Below are 19247 nucleotides of genomic sequence, written 5' to 3'. Positions count from 1 at the left end.
GTTTTTGAAGCTAGTTCTTCTAAGTTTGGTGTTATTGAAAAGAATCTTGAAGAAATTTTTTAAAAAGAAAATGTTGCTGATGTTGAGCACATGTTTGAGGACATTGAAGAAATTAGTCCTAGTTTTTTGGAGAGCACTAGGGAGAATATTTATGATGATGATATTCTTTTGATTGCCTTTAGTAAGAAGAAGATGATGAAAATTGAGGACGTTGATGACTCAAGTCCTAAGGATAGCTTTCATCCTTCTAAGAAGAATAGTTATGTACTTAAAGATTTTATCTCTGAGGAAGATATCTTTTGCTATATTGATCCTATAATTCCCAATCCATTGCTCTTTAATGTGAATATGTGTGAGGATATTTCAATGTTGAATGCTTGTGCCAATAATGAATCAATTGTAGAAAAGGTTGGTGTTGATTTTGTTATCAATAAAATTGTTTTGGATTTGGGCATTGAAAATTTAGGCTCTAAAGGGATTAAGGAAGTTAGTATATCTCATATTCCTACTATTGATCATTTGATGCTGAAGATATTGTTGATTCTGTTGTTCTCAGTATCGAGCTTGTCATTAGGGATACTTCCTCTGATGATACATTGTCATCTCAGGCTCCTTTTACTGACTGATTTTCTTCATGAAAAAAGGGGAAGAATGGGTAGGTTACGATCGTGAAATTGAAGATCGTGATATGTTTCTGTTTTGGTTTGTTTGGTATGGGTTGTTGTGTTTTTGGTTGGCAGATAATATTTTCCTTATGTATCTCGTTGGATTTTTTGTCTATGCTTTAAGAGTGAATTTTTTACTCTAGTTTTCCTTCCTTATTTGGTTGCAGATTTGTTGGGGTGATTCTTTTCGATTTTGTTCTTGTTGAGTCTGTGATATTCCTTCTTTTTATATATTGAATTTAAAGGTGTTATTGCTTTTGGTTTTAGGGTAAGCCACATATTGTTGTGCAAGTTGTTCTACAATTTTTTTTTTTTTTTTTTTTTTTTTTTTTGTAAAAGAGACAGGCTCTCTAGAGGTGTTCGTAAGCGTTGTCGATCTCAGTGTTACTTATGTTGGTGTTAATCTGCTCCACGACATCTTGTGCCTGTCATCATCCAAGGCATTCCTCTATTGGTTGATGGGAATTTTTTCTGATTGATGATATTATTGTCTTAGATGGAGCTCTCTCTCTTTCTACTTATGTTGGCTATTGTGTTAAGCAAAACTAGTTGCTAAAGACTTTGAACCTGTGTTGGATGATACGCACTTTGATGACTATATTGTAGCTGTACTGATGAGTCAATGCTTTTGTGCTTTCAGATTACTCTTACTTGTTGTTGGCTGGTTGTTTGTCTCTATTGTTAGGGTTCTTGTTACTTTTGGCTGTTTTTGTAAGCCAAACAAAATGGGAGAAAAAGTTTGGTTCAGCATCATTATGATGGTTTGTGGTTATGTGTGTGTTGCTCTAGTCTGGTTAATTTTCTTCCACTGTCATGCCTTAATGATTGGTTTGTTTTGCCTTAAGAAATAGCCAAAGGGAGGGGGGGGGGATTGTTACTGCAGTGTGGTTGGTAAATTTTATTACAGACAAAACTCGAACAACATGTTGTACAACGTGTCAAAGACATTGTTACTAATATTATTACATGTCTGGAAACAGATTTGGCAGAATATCTTTTCCTTATTTGTCTGTCTCGCTTTGCAGATTTTCGTTGCTTCTTGCCTTATTATCCAATATAGAATATTTATTCACTCCTAAAAGATATTCTCAAAGCTAGCCTCATTTATATTGTACTCTTATTCAATTTTAGGGTTAGCCGCCTTATTAGAAAGGTGTGTATTAAAAGTTTAAAGCTTAGGGTTTGTCTAAGCTTTAACCTCCATGTATTGTTATTGAAAATCCTTGTATTTTTCGTCAAGTTTTTGGTTCGACAGTTATTGTAGAACTTAGAAGGAGTTTGATTTGATATTATATTTAGGGGGAACCTAAGTACATTGAAGATAATAAAAACTTATATTTAGGGGGAGCCTAAATTTGATAAATATAAGGAGATCTCACTCTTAGGGGAAACTTAAGTATGTTGTATTGAGGGGATCTCATATAAAGCTTGGAGAAGCTTCTTTGTGGAAGTGAGGGGAGCTCAAACTTAGGGGGAGCCTTAGTTGAAACTGAAGAGATAGCTGTACATGAGTCACTGAAAAATGAGTCTATTAGATCAGTACTTTTGTTATAATTGCTAAACTCTTTATATAGTGAAGTTTCTTTCCCTGGGACACACAGCCCCCCAGACGTAGGTGAATTTGCACTGAAATGGGTTGTTAATTTCTGTATCTTTATTTTTCTGTTTGTTTTCGTGTTGTCCACTTGTCCTACATATTGTTTGTGACATCGTGCTTGACATTGTATCCTGTGTTAGATCCCCTATTTTTTTTCAACTAGTATTATCATAAAAAATATATGGAAGCTAAGCGTGGATCTAAATTCTCGTTGCATTACATTTTCTAGTTCATTACCATTTTGTTAAAGATATTAGGATAAAATAAATATTTTGAAAGTATATAGGATAGACTAGGATTTAAACCTAATTTCAAACAACAAATTGAATAGGGACAGTCACATTAATAATTTTTCGATCTTAAGAGTGAGAGAGAATACCTTTGCAGAAGCTAGAAGCATGGTTATAGCACAGAAGAAGACATGAACAACAGCCAACACAAATATGAAAATATGCAGCTGATGCAATGCTTCCAAAGACAATAGAGGAACCTTTCCCTGTTCATAAACATTTTCATGTGAAGTTATTTTTATTTCAAAATCTCCAAAATTAAAATTTCCACAAATATTAAAGACGTAACATATCAGACCAACTAAACTTTTTCTTCTTGATTAAAGAATATAGAAAAATTATTTCAAATGGTAAAACGGTTGAAAATATTTACAAAATATAGCAAAATTTTAGAACTATCAATGATAGACACTGATAGATCAGTGATATTGATAGACACTGATAGAGCGTCTATCATTCATAGTTCTAAAATTTTGTTATATCTTGTAAATATTTTGGTTTATTTTTCTATATTTAAAAACAACCCGAATATATAAGCAAAAGGTCCAAAGAAAAGAACTGATATTAATCAATATTTATGAGGTGTTTGGGGTAAGGATTATCCTAACNAATATAATATTTCTTTGAGATACTTTTTATCGATATTTTGTCATTAATTTTTTATGTTAACATTGGTTAGTATTAATATTTGATTAATTATTATGCATTGTTCACACTCAAAAATTAAAAGACTTAAATAATAATAAGTATTATAGATATATTTTTGGGTGAAAAGAAAAGATTATAGATTTGATTGATAATGTTATTTTTATTTTTTTGACTTTGAAAAACTATGCTTATTTGGTAAAATTTTTCTTGTATTTTCATGAAAAAAATGTCAAATTTTGAGAACTAAAAACTTTAGTTTTAAATAATCAATACTTAAGATTTAAAAGTAATTTTCAATAAATGAAAGACTAAAATTGTTTTAAAAAACCTAAAATATTCTACTTTATAAAATGCATACAATTTTTTTTTTTTTTTTTTTTAAAAAACTCTCATTTAAAACTATGAGAGAAAAAGCTTAGGGAAGAACGAAAACAGTAACAAAAATAGGTACAAGAATGTTATCAAACAAATCCTTACTTTTCGTGAACAATGATGAAAATTAGTTTGCGTGGATAATAGATGACGGTGAATATTGTAATCGTCAACGAAATTTGACGATGAAAAATGGTTTACGACGGATACAGTTCTCTTGCATGGAAGCATATGGTTTGCAAAATCTTTGGGCATACAAAAACGTCCGATTGCCCCTTGAAACACATTCAATAACAAGGAGATAAACCCTAAAATCATCAACTCTGTCCCCAAAAAAAAAAAACAAAAAATAATCAATGAGGAGAAAAATATTAGAACACAATGTATTTTGATTGTTGCTTTAAAGCTCAATATATATAACTTTTATGTTTGCATTTTTTTTTTCTAATTTCATCTCTATTTTCTTTTTCATTTTGTCTTTCAACTAAGATTTTATCATCAAAAAACTTTACGACGACGATTGTTTGTGAATTTTTAAATTTTTTTTATGAGTTTATTTGTAGTATTCTTATGAGTTGAATTAAGTGTGGAATGTAAACGTATAATTTCATATCGATTAGAAAAGAGGATATCTTAAATATATTACAAGGGGTTAGTGTGCATGTGTGAAGTCAAAAACAAAATTAAGAAAACACTCTTTGTTCTTTATCCAAAAGAAAATAATAATAATAATAAAACAAAACAAGACAAAAGCTCTTTATCCTTGTATGTTTAACTTGTAGGGATATGTCATGTACTCTTAAAATTTGTATGAATTTCAATTCCATAGTCTTTCAATCTTCTAACTTCATCATTTTTGTAATTAACTAATGAGCTAAATACTCTAGTTTAAATTGACATGATGTTAAATTAAGGAACAGTTATAAATATATACATTAGATTTAAAGTATTAGTAGATATAACATAATGTAAAAAAAATTGCAAATATAGCTAAATTTAAATAGTCTATCAATGATAGACTATATTGTTGGCAGGAGTCTATCATCACTAGTAAGAGTCTATCAATGATAAAAGTCTATCGCTGATAGGCTTGGGAGTCTATCAACGATAGAAGTCTATCGCTGATCGACTTAACTATATTTGCAATTTTTTTTAAAATGATGTTATACACTTGTTATTATTCTTTAAAATGCTACCAATTGCAATTACCCTTAAATTAATCTAAATACTTGAATGATAATCTAATACTTTCAAGTAAAGTAGTTTTTCTATCCAACAAGAGTGTAGCTCGACTGGCATAGTATTTGTACTATCGACCTTAAAGTTTGAGGTTCAATTCCCCCACCTTACACTTTAGGTACAATACCTTAAAAAAAGTAGTTTTTCTACTAAGATGTTTTTTACATTTTTTTTTTTTTGAGAAATTGCATTGTATGACAAATACATTTTAAGAAACCAAAATCATGATTTCAACTTTTTTGTAATTACAGGTGTGACAATCATATAACAATCACATAGAAATCAGATAATCAAATTTTCAGACAGAAGTTTTTTGACATGTTTGCCAAAAAGTAAAATCTAGAGACACGTACCTAATTTTCAATTTTTTTAAAATTAAAATTGCAATTGTCTTTTTTTTTTAAGTTAATATTATTTTAACTGGTTGACCAATGCTCAAATTTTGTCACTAACTACTTTTAATTTATTATGCATCTAAAGATGTGATTATGTAGAGTTAAATAATTACAAAAAGTCAATTAGAGCGAACTATATATTCTGTAAAAAAAAAAAAAAAAANAAGTAATAAATTTTGAGGAAGAACCTTCTTTTAATTTCAGCAACGCGTGATTCAATTCATCCTGCTTTTTATGTTTCAGTAACTGATGCAAAGAAAGAACCACGTGAAAAAAAAAAAAAAAAAAAAGGAAATCAATTTTGTTCTACAAATAAATTAGGTTAAAAAGTCACTTTTTTTAACTTATTTGTTAATAGAATTTGACTTTTATTGGGATTCTTGGCTTGTTCTAATTTTTTGTAGCTTCTAATTTCGAATATTCAGATTTAATCTCCCCACTTTAAAGAAAAAAAAGCCACAAAAAATCTGCCATTATAAGTTTATTGTTAACTAAAAAGTTCTATTAGTCTTTCTTTTATAAATTTTGAAAATTTTGAAAATTTATTCACATAACGTCTTTTCCTACATAAATTTATACTTAACTAATATCGATAAAAATTAATTTAAAAAAAAAAAAGTAAATTTAAGATTTGTTCAAAGTACATAAATTAAAACGGATGAGATTTAAAATACATAAACTGAGATAGTAATCTAACAAAAAAAAATGTAGGTTTAAGTCTCAAAACATTCATTTTGGTCCTTGTCTTTTCAACCTTCGTTAATTTTGACCTATGTACTTTCAAATTATTTATTTTAGTCTCTATATTTTTAAAAAGTGATCATTTTGGTCTACATGTGTAAAGAAGAAAAATGTTATATACATTAAAAAATATAATTCAATACAAATTTATGGCAATATTGAAAGAAATTTAGACTCTTTTCAATTCAATAAAAAAGTGAGATAAAAATAAAATGGATAAAATGGTCACTTTTTAAAAATTTAAAAATAAAAAAGAGACGTAATTAAACGAAAACGAAAGATATATTACTAAATTAAAACTATATAAAGACTAAAAATAGGTTTAAAGGAAGGAAAAAATGAAAGAACCTGTCCAAGGCGATGAAGGCCACGCTCAACAGAGAAGGAAATGATAACAATAATAGATGAAACAACAGCAATTATCCATGTTGGAGTGAATTCAAACTTTGCATTTGGTGGAGTTTCATGAACAATATTCCCTCTTGCATCCATAACACTTCAATCTTCTTCTTCTTCTTCTTCTTCTTCTTCTTCTTCTTCTTCTTCTTCCTCTTTCTTTATAACCTACTGATCAAATGTTAATTCAATCTGCTTTTTCTATTTAGTTTCTTAGCCTATGGAGAAGCAAAGAATAAATTGGCATGGGAACACCATAGGGAAAAGAATCAATTTTGAGAGCAACAACAGGAATATATATCTATATATATCCTTTAAGGGCAAGAAAGATAAATTGGATTCCACTTTTTATTTCATTTTGGAGATACTTGGTCGGAGAAAGAAATTTTCGTCTCGATAGTACAAGCTTCATATTAGTTGTGTCGTGCTCTTTTGGATGGAAAAGACATAATTACTCTAAAAAACTATGTAAAAAATGAAGGTAGGTACAAATATATAGAGGTTGAACAAAATCAAGGTTAAGTTATAAGAAATATATATACGTTTATACTTTGGCCGATAGGGTTGTTTCAATTATACTCTTCCAAAACTTTAAAATATCTCAATTTTTATTATTGAATTTTGAATTTCGTTCCAAAAATGTCAATTAAATACAGTGGTGGATCCAAAACTTAACCTCAACGGGAGGGGGAGCTTGATATATTTTGACATTGAAAATATGATCAATATTTTTGTATTAAATTTAAAATGAGTGTAACTTAACTGACGAAAAAAAAGTGTCATATTTTAAATATCTCTCGTCTTATTTTAATTTATGTGTATATTAATCAAAAGATTGTTGTAGAGATAAAATTGAAAAGATTTGGACCCGCTATCAACACCAAAAAAGTTGATTGAAAGAATACGGTGGAAAAACTGGGTTAGGATGATTGTTTCGCAATTTCGCTATGGGTAATGTTCATGTAAGATGAAAATGATCTTTTATATTACTTTGTATTCGCTATTAATTTGATGAAATTTTTGTTTTGCTATTCTTCCCAACAAAATCTTTAAAACAAAAAATAATATGATTCAAAATTTTAAAATAAGACTAATTAATAAAAATGAAATGTTTTTTAATATTTTACCTTTATAACAAAGTTATAATAAAGATAGTCATAAAAATAATTAAAATAATGTATGATTTAATTATGCTTAACAGAAAATTTAATATAAACCTAAAAAGTTAGTTAAGAAAAGTAATATAATATAAGATTTGAAAATTTAAAATAAGGTAATTATAAAAACAATTTATAAAACAGGTGATTTAGTTAGATTAAGAAAAAGTATAATATAAATATAAAATGTCAGTTTACGAAAGGATTTAGAAAAATTCAAAACATTTTTTTTAAGATAGAAGATCGTTGAGATACATATTTCAATTATTTTCAAATTAAATCACAAAATTTATGGCAACTTTCAACATGGAAAGAAGCACTTAGTTCTCGGTGAAAATCTGAGGGGAAAGCAATAGAGTCCGTATTATAAATTTGATGAATTAATTATAGTGTAATTAAGAAAGATATAGAATTAATTACCGTGGAATTAAAAAAACTGGGGAAAGTATTTTAGGATTAACAAAAAATCGATCCACGTATATCACGCAATTTGCTATATTTCAAAAGAATTTCGTGATTTTCTATTTATCCAAATGAGAGTGTAATTAGTGTTATATACTTGATTTTCCCTAAAAAAAAAAAAAAAAAAAGTGTGTCATTGAACTAATCAACTCCAAAATATAAGATATAGAAATTGGTTGTGTAAGGAATATACTAAATATGCATATCAATGATATTTTATAAAAAAAATAAAATTGAAATTAAAATTTCTTAGGAAGTAATTGTTGATTCAATAAGAATATACTTTTAAAAGCTCATAGGAAAGAAAATTTAAAAAGTATGGAAATTAATGTGGGATTAAAAAAGTGATTTTAACCACTTTATTCACTATTCGTCTTACGAAATACTCAAAGCAAATTTTATATTTTGAATATTTGGGATCAAGTTTAATTTGAAAAATGTCCAAATTGAAATCAAGGTGAAAGTCATGTTCTATTCAAAATTTTGGTTTCAATTTGGAATAAAATTCTTAGATGTACTTTGTGGAATTTGCTTCGAGATGAAATTTATCTAAGTTATCTTTTGATTTAGCTTTTAACATTTTAAAGGGAAAATTGGTACAAAATAGCATGTTTAGATTTTCACCTTATAAAACTAGCACACTTATTGAAAATTCGTAAACATAGTTTTTTCGGTCCATGACGAGATCGACCACCATGAATTAGTTAAAAAATCAACTTTTTCTAACTATCGATTGTTTTGGACCTTTTCAGTATATACAAAAATTTGTCGATTATTTTAGGTAATCTTCCAAAATCTTATACCAAATCTTATATTATTTTCAAATTTTCTCCAAATTCGATTATGTTTACTAAATTTATGTTTTCACAATTACATGAATTTCTAAAATTCCAAATGACTTTTCTAACTATCAAAATAGAATTTTCAAATTGATTCAACATTTTTAAATTTTGGGAAAGATCAAATTTTTCAAAAAAGGATAAAATTTGAGATATATATAGAATATCCATGTTAATCATACCCGAGATTCAATCAAGAAAATTCAAATATATGAATTTCGGTGTTAATTATGCTCAATATTTCATCGAGAAAATTCAAATATATAGAATCTCGATATTATTTTATCCAGGATTAGCACCAAGATGCACATAATCTCGGTGTATAATCTGGCGAAATATATGAGAAACCCCCAAATAATTGATAAGTTGAAAAAAAAGAATTTTTCAGTAAAATCTTATGGTCAATCTCGTCCAGGATGGACCTAAAAAAACTATTTTTATAAGTTTTAGAAGAAAAAAAATGCTAGTTTTGTATGATTTTGTAAGGTAAAAACTTAAAACGAATCATTTCTGACAATTTTCCAATTTAAAAGGTATTTATGATTAATGTCGATGTTAGTGTTGATGTAAGCGCTAACGTGGACATCCACACAATAATTGACTTGAAGAGACAGTGGTTGGTTTAAGTCATGGATAGATGGGTCCATATATTTATACAAATTAATTAATTCTCTGATATTGTAATTTGGAAGAATTCAATTTTGATTTTAGTCTTCACATCTCTGTGTTGTTAGGGACAAGAGAGTATGGCAGTGGAAGGATCTCCATTGAAGCTCTACTCTTTCTGGGCCAGCACTTGTGCCCAACGTGTTCGAATTGCCCTCAACATCAAACGTTTTTATTCATTTTTTTCCCTTTTCTCTTCTTCTTTTTCTTTATTTCTTTCTTATTTTGTTCATCGTTTTTCTTACTTTTCAGGGCTAAACTTTGAGTACAGAGCTGTTGATATTTTGAATGGAGAGCATTTGACTTCTGGTAAGTTATAATATATAGTTTGGGAATCGCGAGTTTGTGCGTCGGTAGAATTTGCATATTTAGGACTCAACTTTTTAAGTGTATTTATGTTTAAATAAAAATGAATTTTTTGAAAAATACTAGTCAATCCAAACATATCTTTGATTTTTGAATTTTCGATATGTGCATTAAACTAGTTGAACTATGTGGATTTAAGGGGAGAGTAAGATGAAAAGACTAAAAGAAAAGAACAAATCATGACATTGATGAATGGAGTGAGAAATATATGTGGTCGGTTTCTTAAAATCCATGTTCTACTTCTACCATGGTGGGTGGAGTTCAAGATTATTATTTAGCATAACATAGTAGTAATTTTTTTTTTTTTTATGAAATTAAGTGTGTAACAATATTTTTTAAAAAAATTGTAAATATAGTTTATCATATATAGATTCTATCATTGGTAAACTTCTACCTTAAGTAGATTCTATCGTCCATAAACTCCTATGGGCAATAGTTTCTTAAAACCATTTTTTTTTTTAAGATGAAAAGGAGAATTGATCTCAACTCTAAGGTCATGGGTTCAATTCTCGATTTTTTTTTTTATTTATTTTTCCTTTTATAATAAAAATCTTTATTTTATTTATACTTTAGCGTAGCATCCATTTTCATTTTTTATTATTCAAAGTTAAAATAGTTGAAAAATATGAGTAAACAATTTCAAAATTCGAACTCTTTTTGAGAGAGTGAGTTTTCTTGATAATTATCCAATATTAATGGAATGCTATGTCTTTCTCAAAGATATTAATAAATTAAAATTGTTATTATTGTTATTTTCTTCTATTTTGTCGACATGTTTATTTTTGTTTATTTTTCTCCATTTCATTTGTGATTAATTTATGCGTTTCAAATGTCGATAATGTGTTATTAATATAACTTTTTTCCAAAAAAGTTATATATATATATATATATATCTAACTAAATAAGTCATCAAAAATTTATTTTGATTTTTTTAAAACAGAAAATAACAATAATTATCAAACATGTTTTGGTTTTTTGATTTAGAAAATCAGAAAACCAAAAACTGTAACTAATATGGTTTTTTTTGTTTTTTAAAAACAGAAAACCAAAAACAAATTTTCCTAAACATTTAAAAATTAAGTCTATCTTCTCCCCATTTCTTACTTGCATCTTTCTTAAATATAATGGTTGAATTCTTAGTCAAATTCTAAAAACAAAAACAAGTTTTTAAAAGTTAATTTTTTATGCCCCGTTTAGTAACCATTTTGTTTATTGTTTTTGTTTTTGAAATTAAACCTACGAACACTATTTTCACCTCTAAATTTCTTCATTTGTTATCTACCATCCATCAATTGTTTAAAAACTAAATTAAATTTTGAAAACTAAAAAAAGTAGCTTTCAAAAAATTGTTTTTGTTTTTGAAATTTGGCTAAGAATTCAACCATTATACTTAAGAAATATGTAAATCATCGTAAGAAATGTAGAGAAAATAGGCTTAATTTTCAAAAACAAAAACAAAAAAAAAATGGTTGGCAAAGTGGGTCTTAGTTTTCAAATTTTGGCTTTTTTTTATAACAATTGATAAAAGGTAGATAACAAATGAAGAAATTTAAAAGTGAAAGTAGTATTTATAGACTTAATTTTTAAAAATAAAAACAAAAAATATCAAATAGTTACCAAACGAGACCTAAAAAATAGTTATTAACCGAAGCTTAAAGGTTTAATATTTCATTTTCCGTAAAGTTGAACTCTATTATACACATTGGTTTTTTTTTGTTTTTTTTTTTTATTGTTTATTGTTTTTGTTTTTTAACTTTGTTCTTGCAATGCTCAGACTATCTAAAGCTCAATCCTGTTGGTTTTGTACCTACTCTTGTGGATGGGGATATTGTTATCGCTGACTCTTTTGCTATAATAATGGTTGGTCTTTTCATAAATTTCAAATTATCTATTACATTTATATGGTAAAATCCACTTTTAGTCTTTAAAATTATAAGTAAATTTTTATTTGATCCCTCAATTTAGAAAATTGACAGTTAAGTCCTTGATTTTTTTTTTCAAAAAATAGTTTTAATTAAGATCACGCCTTTAAAATTAAATTGTCGTTATTGTCGTTAGAGTTTAACGGATGAATGTGTGACATTGCTTATGAAATTTGAATTTTTATCGTCCTAAAGTTTCGTGCTTTCATTTCTCTTTTTAATTAATTTAAATCTCAGATTATTTAAAATTAACATATAAGCAACTGTCATATAGTCCCTCAAACTCCTATGTCAACATTCATTTGTAACACTAATGACAATTTAACTCTAAGGACCTTTTAAAACAATTTTCTAAAATTTATAGGGATGAAATTGTCAATTTTTTAAATTTGGAAATTGAATAGAAACTTCTCTCAAACTTAGAACTAAAAGTATATTTGACACCATATTAATTTATAACAAGTTCAATTAGTCTAAATTATAGAAAAAAAATGTTTAGTAACAAATAATTCTTGAAACTTTTTAGTATATTATCTAGTAGATCCCCGTGGTAGAAAAATGTCTAATAAACTCATCAACTTTGAATTGTATAACTTATAAGTAGCTATCTAAGACCCCGTTCTTTTTAAGGATATTTAAGACCCCATTTGATATCTATTTAATTTTAATTTTTTTTTTATTTTAAATATTTAGTTTATAAACATTACTTCGACCTATAATTAACTTATAATAATAATAATTAAGTTTTTCGATAACTTATCTTTGTTTTTAGAATTTGACTAAGAATTCAAATGGTACTTTTAAGACAGATGAAAATCATAATATGAAAAATTGGAAGAAAATAAGCATAAATTTCATAAATAGAAAAGTAAAACCAAAATCATTATAAAACGTGTTGGCCACCGTTTTCAAAAACTTGTTGTGTTTTGAATTGGGTTAAGAATTCAAATTGTGTTTACTTGTAAAGGATTAAAACTACGATAAAGATATGGTAAGAAAACAATCACAAATTTTCAAAAACCAAATTTTATCAAACAATGACTAAAATTTTAGATAAAATTGTTTACCCATTAGGCAACAATTTGAAAAGGGGATCTACTACACACTTAATACAAAATTTTAACTCATTATCAGTCTCTTAAATCAAAATTTTAAAAATTTATTAGACACGTTTTAAAATTACAAGACTTATTATAGATATAACAATAAAAATTCATGAACAAAACTTTGTTATTAATTAACCTAGCTATCTATAAATGTGGTCTAATCACTTGCTTTTGTTGTAAACATACAGTATTTGGAGGAAAAGTATCCTCAACATCCTTTGTTGCCTAGTGATCTTGTTAAAAGGGCTATTAATTTCCAGGTATTTTTCATGTGTTAAATTTGTGTGTGGGACTAATATGTATACGAAACATGATTATCGAGGTATATTTTCTTGTAAAACAACAACAAAGAACCAACCGATTCAAAAAGTTGTAAATGTATAAGCTTCTCGGGATAATAGATTAGACATGAAAACATAGTTCAATTGGTCAAGATATCATAATTACCAAGATTCTTACACTCCTTTGTCGAGAAGTACAGAAAAAGAAGGGCTCGTCGAATTAGATAATGCTACTAATTCTTTGGTTAGATAGTACAAATTTATTCCTTAACTTTTCAAATGATGTTTATTTGGTTTTTGAACTCTAAAAAGAATGTTTAAAAGCCTTAGAAATTATAGGTTTCTTTCTATTTCGTCCCTAAAATTAAAAAATCATCTTATAAGTTTCTGACGTTTCAATATTGTGTATAACTGGACATTGATTTATTTGACCCTTTTTTTTTCAATTAACAAATGTATATATTAGACATTAAATTTAAAGTTTATAGTTGTATGAGATATAACATTCAAATTTATGTCTAATAGAATGATTAATTAATTTTTAAAAGATTAAAAAAAAATTCACATGTAATTGAAAGTTTAAAGACTTCTTAAACATAAAGTTGAAAGTTGAAAGTTGAAAGTTGATAGATCTGTTAGATACTTTTTAAAAATTACAGACCATTTAGACATGTTGAGGATCCCACATTAGAAAAATCAAGCGACTTCACACTCTTAATAATATAGATGGACTACTCCTCTAATTGCCAATTGGTTTTAAAATGGAACCTCACATTATCTAATATAATAACAGAGCCCATAAAGTCCAAACAGATATTCCATCCAATAAAAAAAAAATAAAATAAGGAGATTCCACTCTCTTAATAAAAAGATAGACTACTTTAATATAAATAAACGCTTTGCAAGTGTTACTGAAATTTATTAAATTCCTATGTGTTGTAGGTAAGATTTTTTTTTTCTTTTTATTTATTTATTTATTTATTTTGTCCACAGGCTGCAAATATTGTTTCTTCAAGCATACAACCTCTTCAAAATTTAATTGTTGAGGTGAGTGATTAATTAAACAATATGCAATATTTTTGGAATTTTGTTGAACTTAATTATGCCCTTTAATTATTATTTTTTCTGTCACTTTTTGCATAGATAAAATAATGTTTGACATTTTTACTTGTTTTTTTTTAATTTCATAATTGTTTTTTGAATTTATAGAAATACATTGAGGAAAAATGTGGTGTAGTGGAGAAACTTTCTTGGGTTCACATGATAATTGGAAAAGGTTTTTTAGGTAAGTTTAAGTTTATTAAGTGCTTTTAAACCTTAACTATTTCAATCATACTCCCATTACACTAAAATGCATTGCATATATGATTTAAACTACCGGTTAAAGTATTGATATAATCAAATTATCATAACACATCAACTTAAATATTTGGTTAATCGGTGATTTAACACTAATTAAATTAGATAATCATATTGAGCTTCAATTACCCACCTATCAACTCTTAAATTTATATATTTTTTTTCGAAAAGGTGTTTGGTTTTTTATTATCTAATTTCCGCCATTTTACGTGGGTTGTTACAGCACTCGAAAAATTGCTAACAGTTCATGCTGAAAAATATGCTACTGGAGATGAAATTTATCTGGTCAGTATCAATACTCTTTGAGCAATTTTATGTCTAAGATAATTGGTTAAATAATGATAAGTTTGATCGTTTCTTGATTCACTGTCTTTTCAAAAGTAATCGATCTATTAGATATAGTTTAAGAACGACCGAATCTCCACTAATCTTTACATTATTATGATATATTTTCAACTTTGGGCATAACTTTTAGTATATAAAATTGAATTATATGTTGAAATAGGTTAGTTAAATTTAAAAGAAATGTTGAATAGATAAAAACATAATAAAGAGTACATAAAATTGAAAGCTGAGAGACCTAGGTATAAAATTGAAAGTGTAATGATTAAACATATAATAGTTGAACCCAAATTTTTATTGTACTATTTACTGGTAAATTTTTGTAAAAGTTGATAAATAAAACCTAGAGCATTTGGGAGCATAGATTTGCATCTTACTTAGGTCTAGAAAGAAAAATTTATATTTGGGTGAACATTAAATCTGACCAAATTGAAATAATTGACAAAATCAAATCAAACAAAAAAATTTGATTTTTACTAAAACGTTGGTCATATATAGATAAACCAAACCAAGTGGAAGGAGTTTGAGTCGGTTTGATTTGACACCTAAACTGAACCGAAGCGTGAATGTCCCTTACTTATGTAGAGTTTTCTTTACATGTTTGAAACTTCTTTGGCATTAGATGATCAATTGTTTCTTATTGTTTGCAGGCAGACTTGTTTTTGGCACCTCAACTTCACCGTGCCATTGAAACATTCAATGTTGACATGGTATTATTTGGTTCTCTTAATTCTTTTTTTCATGTGCTGAATTATAGTAAATTTGGGTATACTCATATATAAATACAAATCAAGTCCAATTGGAATATTTTTTTTTTTGATAATATGTGGATGAGAAATCGAACCTCTTGGACCTTGAGGTTGAAGTTAATAGTACAAATCCATATCCATTGAATTATGTTTATGTCGACATCCAATTAAAGTATATTAACTATCAAGTACGTAATCATTTTAACACCAAATTTTGAAATGAGATACTTTTATAAAAATACTTTTTTCTTTATACTTAGAAAGTCATTCCAAACTGACTGATAAATTTTTACCGACGTTGCTAACCAATTTTTCATCCTCAATAAACTGTGCAGTCCAAGTTTCCACTTCTATCAAGGTTGTATGAGGAATACAAGGAGGTATCAGCATTTCAAGATGCAGCTCCAGAGAACCAAACCGATGCTCCTGCTCAAAACTCTTGCTAAATTTAACAATGGTTTTTTAATGAATTTGTAGAATTTTCCATTTTGGATGATCATTTGAACTTTTTTGGTTTGTTGTTCTTTTTGCAAGCTTAGGGTATACTTGATGATGGGATTTGTCTAGTGTGGTTAATATTTTGTGCACTCTATTGCACTTTTTATTGTTCTTGTAGGAGGGGCAACTATGATGTCTTCCTTCGTAGCTGTGTGTCTAAGAAAACAACTTTTATCCAATTAAGTCTCATACTCATTTAATAAAACTCGACATAAATTAGCTAACTATTTTCAAGGAAATAAAACTTACTCGAGACAATCTTTATGTTACTTTTTAGCCCTGAAATAAACCATGTGGCTCATTTGGCATGGTTACGAACGAGTCTATAAGGATCTTCAAAACTCGGTTCCTGAAGTTTAGTATTTTGTATATTTCTATATTCTATATCTCAAATAGGTAAAATAAAATGTATTTATACACATAAAACTACCCAAAAATAGATACTTAAAATCTTCAACAAACCACTAAAACAAGCCTACAGACACGTAATAAACCAACAACCCTATAATTATTAACATCTCCCCCTCAAACTCAAGGTGGTAGAGTAGAGACCAACTTGAGTTTACAAGATAACTGACCAAAGCGTGCAGGAGAGAGCACTTTAGTGAAGATATCAATCGGTTGTTCAGTCGTTTACTTGAAGGCGCAGGGTGGAGCTTTGAAGTGAATGACGAACAAAGTGACAGTCAGTTTTGATATGCTTTGCCCGTTCATGAAAAACATCATTATGAGAAATCTAAATAGTACTACGATTGTCACAATGAAGAATAATGTGAGTGAGCAGTAGAGGTAGATTACACACAACCTAGATGTTTGGCTCTGATATCATATAAAATTATTTTGTATATTTCTGTATTCTGTATCTCAGATAGGTAAAATACAACACATAAAACTACTCAAAAAACATATACGTAAAATCTATAAAATCTTCAACAACCCACTAAAACAAGGCTACAAATATGTAACAAACCAACAACCTTATAACTATTAATAGTGAAGCTACAGATGATTGGAAAGTTCGTCAAAAAGTTATGTTCAAAGGCTCTTTGACATCTATCCTTGGTAAACTATTCTACCTAAAAGATTGTTTCCTCTAACTCCTCTGCAAATCCAAGAAAGAAGTTGATATGACCCAAATAATATATTAATAACCCACTAGGAAGAGCTTCAAGACAATCAGCCAAATAATAGTACTCCAATACACCACAAATTAATCACCAAATAATCACCAAACAATCAACCAATAGTGGACAACAATAAACCATAAAATTTTGGAAAACTAAAAGCAAATAATACACACAAATTATACGTAGAAAACCCCTTTGATATGAAGAGTAAAAACTATGGGACTTGTGAGGAGTCAATCCTTGTCACATTCTCTTATTATGATAAAATTGAGGAAAAAATAACTCAAATAAGTCGTACAAAGATTCACAACCCACCAATACTTTCATACATAAGAGATCAACGCTTAAGAGATAAAAGAATGAAAAATATCACATAGTTTTAAAGATCCTACTCAACAGCAACTACGGACAAATCAAAGCTCAAAACAATGCTCCAACCATTCAAAACGAGATCCTATGTGTCCCCAACAAGCTGACCTAAATTCAGCACAATCCAATTGTTGAAATTCTGGCAATCGATAACTTTGTGGATGTTGTCCCTAAAAAATTGAACCACATTGCTCTCCCTCCGTTTCTCTCCATTTTATGTATTTTTTTTCACTCTTCTCCTCCTTAGGTCATATCCATATCACATAAAAGAAAACTTAAGGCTTTCAAGATGGGTCAATACAAAATTAGCCGCAATTGGGCTAAACATATAACCCAACAACTTGGGCTCACAAAACAAAAGTTTAAAAGAAAATAAAGTTTTGCTTGTGTAACAAGTGGGCTGGGGATTGTGCCCTAAATCTCATGGTTTATAATGTATGATCATGTACATCTCACTAGCTTTAGAATGAGAGATTGTTGGGGATTGTGCCCTAAATCTTGTAGTTTGTAATGTAAAAATGAAATTCATTTATTTAAAAACATAAGGAGTTTTTTTTTTTTTTTTGACATTTAGAATTGTATAACTCAATTCAATAAACAAGATCCCAGGTTATTTAATGTAACTTAAAAATATATGTGGTTGACATACAAGTAAATCATATTTAAGTAATAACCTAAATGTTTTATGGTATATGGATTAGATTTGGTTTCTTACCCTGATAACATTATGGGTACGACCCACGTATTGTAATTGTTATAATAGTTGTAAAGTGTTACGAACGATTTGATCCTAATCGTTGATGTGGAGACATATGAGTAGGGGTATTCTATTCAAAGAGTTTGTAAAAGACCGGACCATAAAATGATTAGTCTTTCTTTATAATGTCGTTACTTGAAAAGACTTACATCTTACTAGGATGACCATAGGTAACTTGACCTTAATCTTGAGTGAGTTGTGAACTCCTGCCTATAAGTGCAATCCTTTGATCGGTATGGGTGAGAGTGGTCAGGTCGCGGCTCAATATGTCTACCATTTTGGTGATTTGTCTGAGTGAGGAGCTAGAAACACAACTACACATGATGAAATTCACTCATTTCCGGTCATAAGGAAAGTAGATGAATTCTTCCCTTAATGGTTAATTTCGCAGGTCTTTAACAATGAGGACCCTCACCCTCTCACTAGCTAGAGAGGGGAGTAGTTATAGTTGGACTATAACTAATTGTTCATTAGAGGGATAAGTGTACTTAAGGAGTTAGATATAACTATAGGGGTAAAACGGTAACTTGACCTAGCTATAGTTATGAGCAATTCGTGAAGGATCAACTTACTATTGATTGGTTATATCCATGGACACATAAATATATCTATAGTGCGAAGAGTGTAGCTGTCGGTCTTTAGTGGAGTGGCTGACAATTAATAAATGTTGGTTAGTTAATTAAAAGTTCAATTAATTAATCTCGTATCATTAGAGCTTCTAATCCGTAGGTTCATAAGGTCCCTTTGCTAGCTCACAAAAGCAAAACAAAAGATAATTGTTTTTAGAATAATTTGAATTGTTCAAATTATTTAAGGAAAATTTTATATTAATATGATTAATATAAAATATAAAATATATCGATACATTATTGTTAATTATAAATGTGATTTATAGTTAATGGAA

General features: G+C 28.1%; 2 protein-coding genes across 5 annotated transcripts in view; one reads left to right on the top strand and one right to left on the bottom strand.

Annotated features, from left to right (window-relative positions):
* Positions 1–6779, bottom strand: part of LOC120087936 (MLO-like protein 13) — a 36046-nt gene extending 29267 nt beyond the window's left edge. The window contains exons 1-4 of one of the 3 annotated variants that reach the window (XM_039044949.1): positions 6296–6776; positions 5395–5452; positions 3678–3895; positions 2642–2758 (exon numbers count right to left, since the gene is read on the bottom strand). In XM_039044949.1, coding sequence (XP_038900877.1) covers positions 2642–2758; positions 3678–3895; positions 5395–5452; positions 6296–6439 — 537 coding nt within the window. In that variant the 5' untranslated portion in view covers positions 6440–6776. Of the gene's footprint in view, positions 1–2641; positions 2759–3677; positions 3896–5394; positions 5453–6295 lie in introns of all 3 variants that reach the window. The other 2 variants (XM_039044952.1, XM_039044951.1) reach the window with 2 other exon arrangements.
* Positions 6780–9467: 2688 nt separating this feature from the next.
* Positions 9468–16317, top strand: LOC120088295 (glutathione S-transferase 2-like). 2 transcript variants are annotated; one of them, XM_039045494.1, is made up of 9 exons: positions 9470–9635; positions 9720–9776; positions 11608–11693; positions 13050–13121; positions 14136–14189; positions 14352–14427; positions 14725–14786; positions 15494–15553; positions 15928–16317. In XM_039045494.1, the coding sequence occupies exons 1-9, from the start codon at positions 9548–9550 to the stop codon at positions 16036–16038; spliced, it is 666 nt and encodes a 221-aa protein (XP_038901422.1). In that variant the 5' UTR covers positions 9470–9547; the 3' UTR covers positions 16039–16317. The 2 variants fall into 2 exon arrangements, with proteins under 2 accessions (XP_038901421.1, XP_038901422.1); XM_039045493.1 differs by having other exon boundaries at positions 9468–9776.
* Positions 16318–19247: the final 2930 nt, after the last annotated feature.

Source organism: Benincasa hispida, chromosome 10 (assembly GCF_009727055.1).
Source record: "Benincasa hispida cultivar B227 chromosome 10, ASM972705v1, whole genome shotgun sequence".
NCBI classification, from domain to species: Eukaryota; Viridiplantae; Streptophyta; class Magnoliopsida; order Cucurbitales; family Cucurbitaceae; genus Benincasa; species Benincasa hispida.
This window is presented reverse-complemented; position numbering and strand designations above follow the sequence as displayed.

Coding starts and splice junctions, on each gene's coding strand:
- LOC120088295 (XM_039045493.1), top strand. CDS start 9,548: ATGGCAGTGGAAGGATCTCCATTGAAGCTCTACTCTTTCTGGGCCAGC. Junction 9,777..11,607: donor TGGAGAGCATTTGACTTCTG/GTAAGTTATAAT, acceptor TGCAATGCTCAG/ACTATCTAAAGCTCAATCCT. Junction 14,787..15,493: donor CTGGAGATGAAATTTATCTG/GTCAGTATCAAT, acceptor TATTGTTTGCAG/GCAGACTTGTTTTTGGCACC.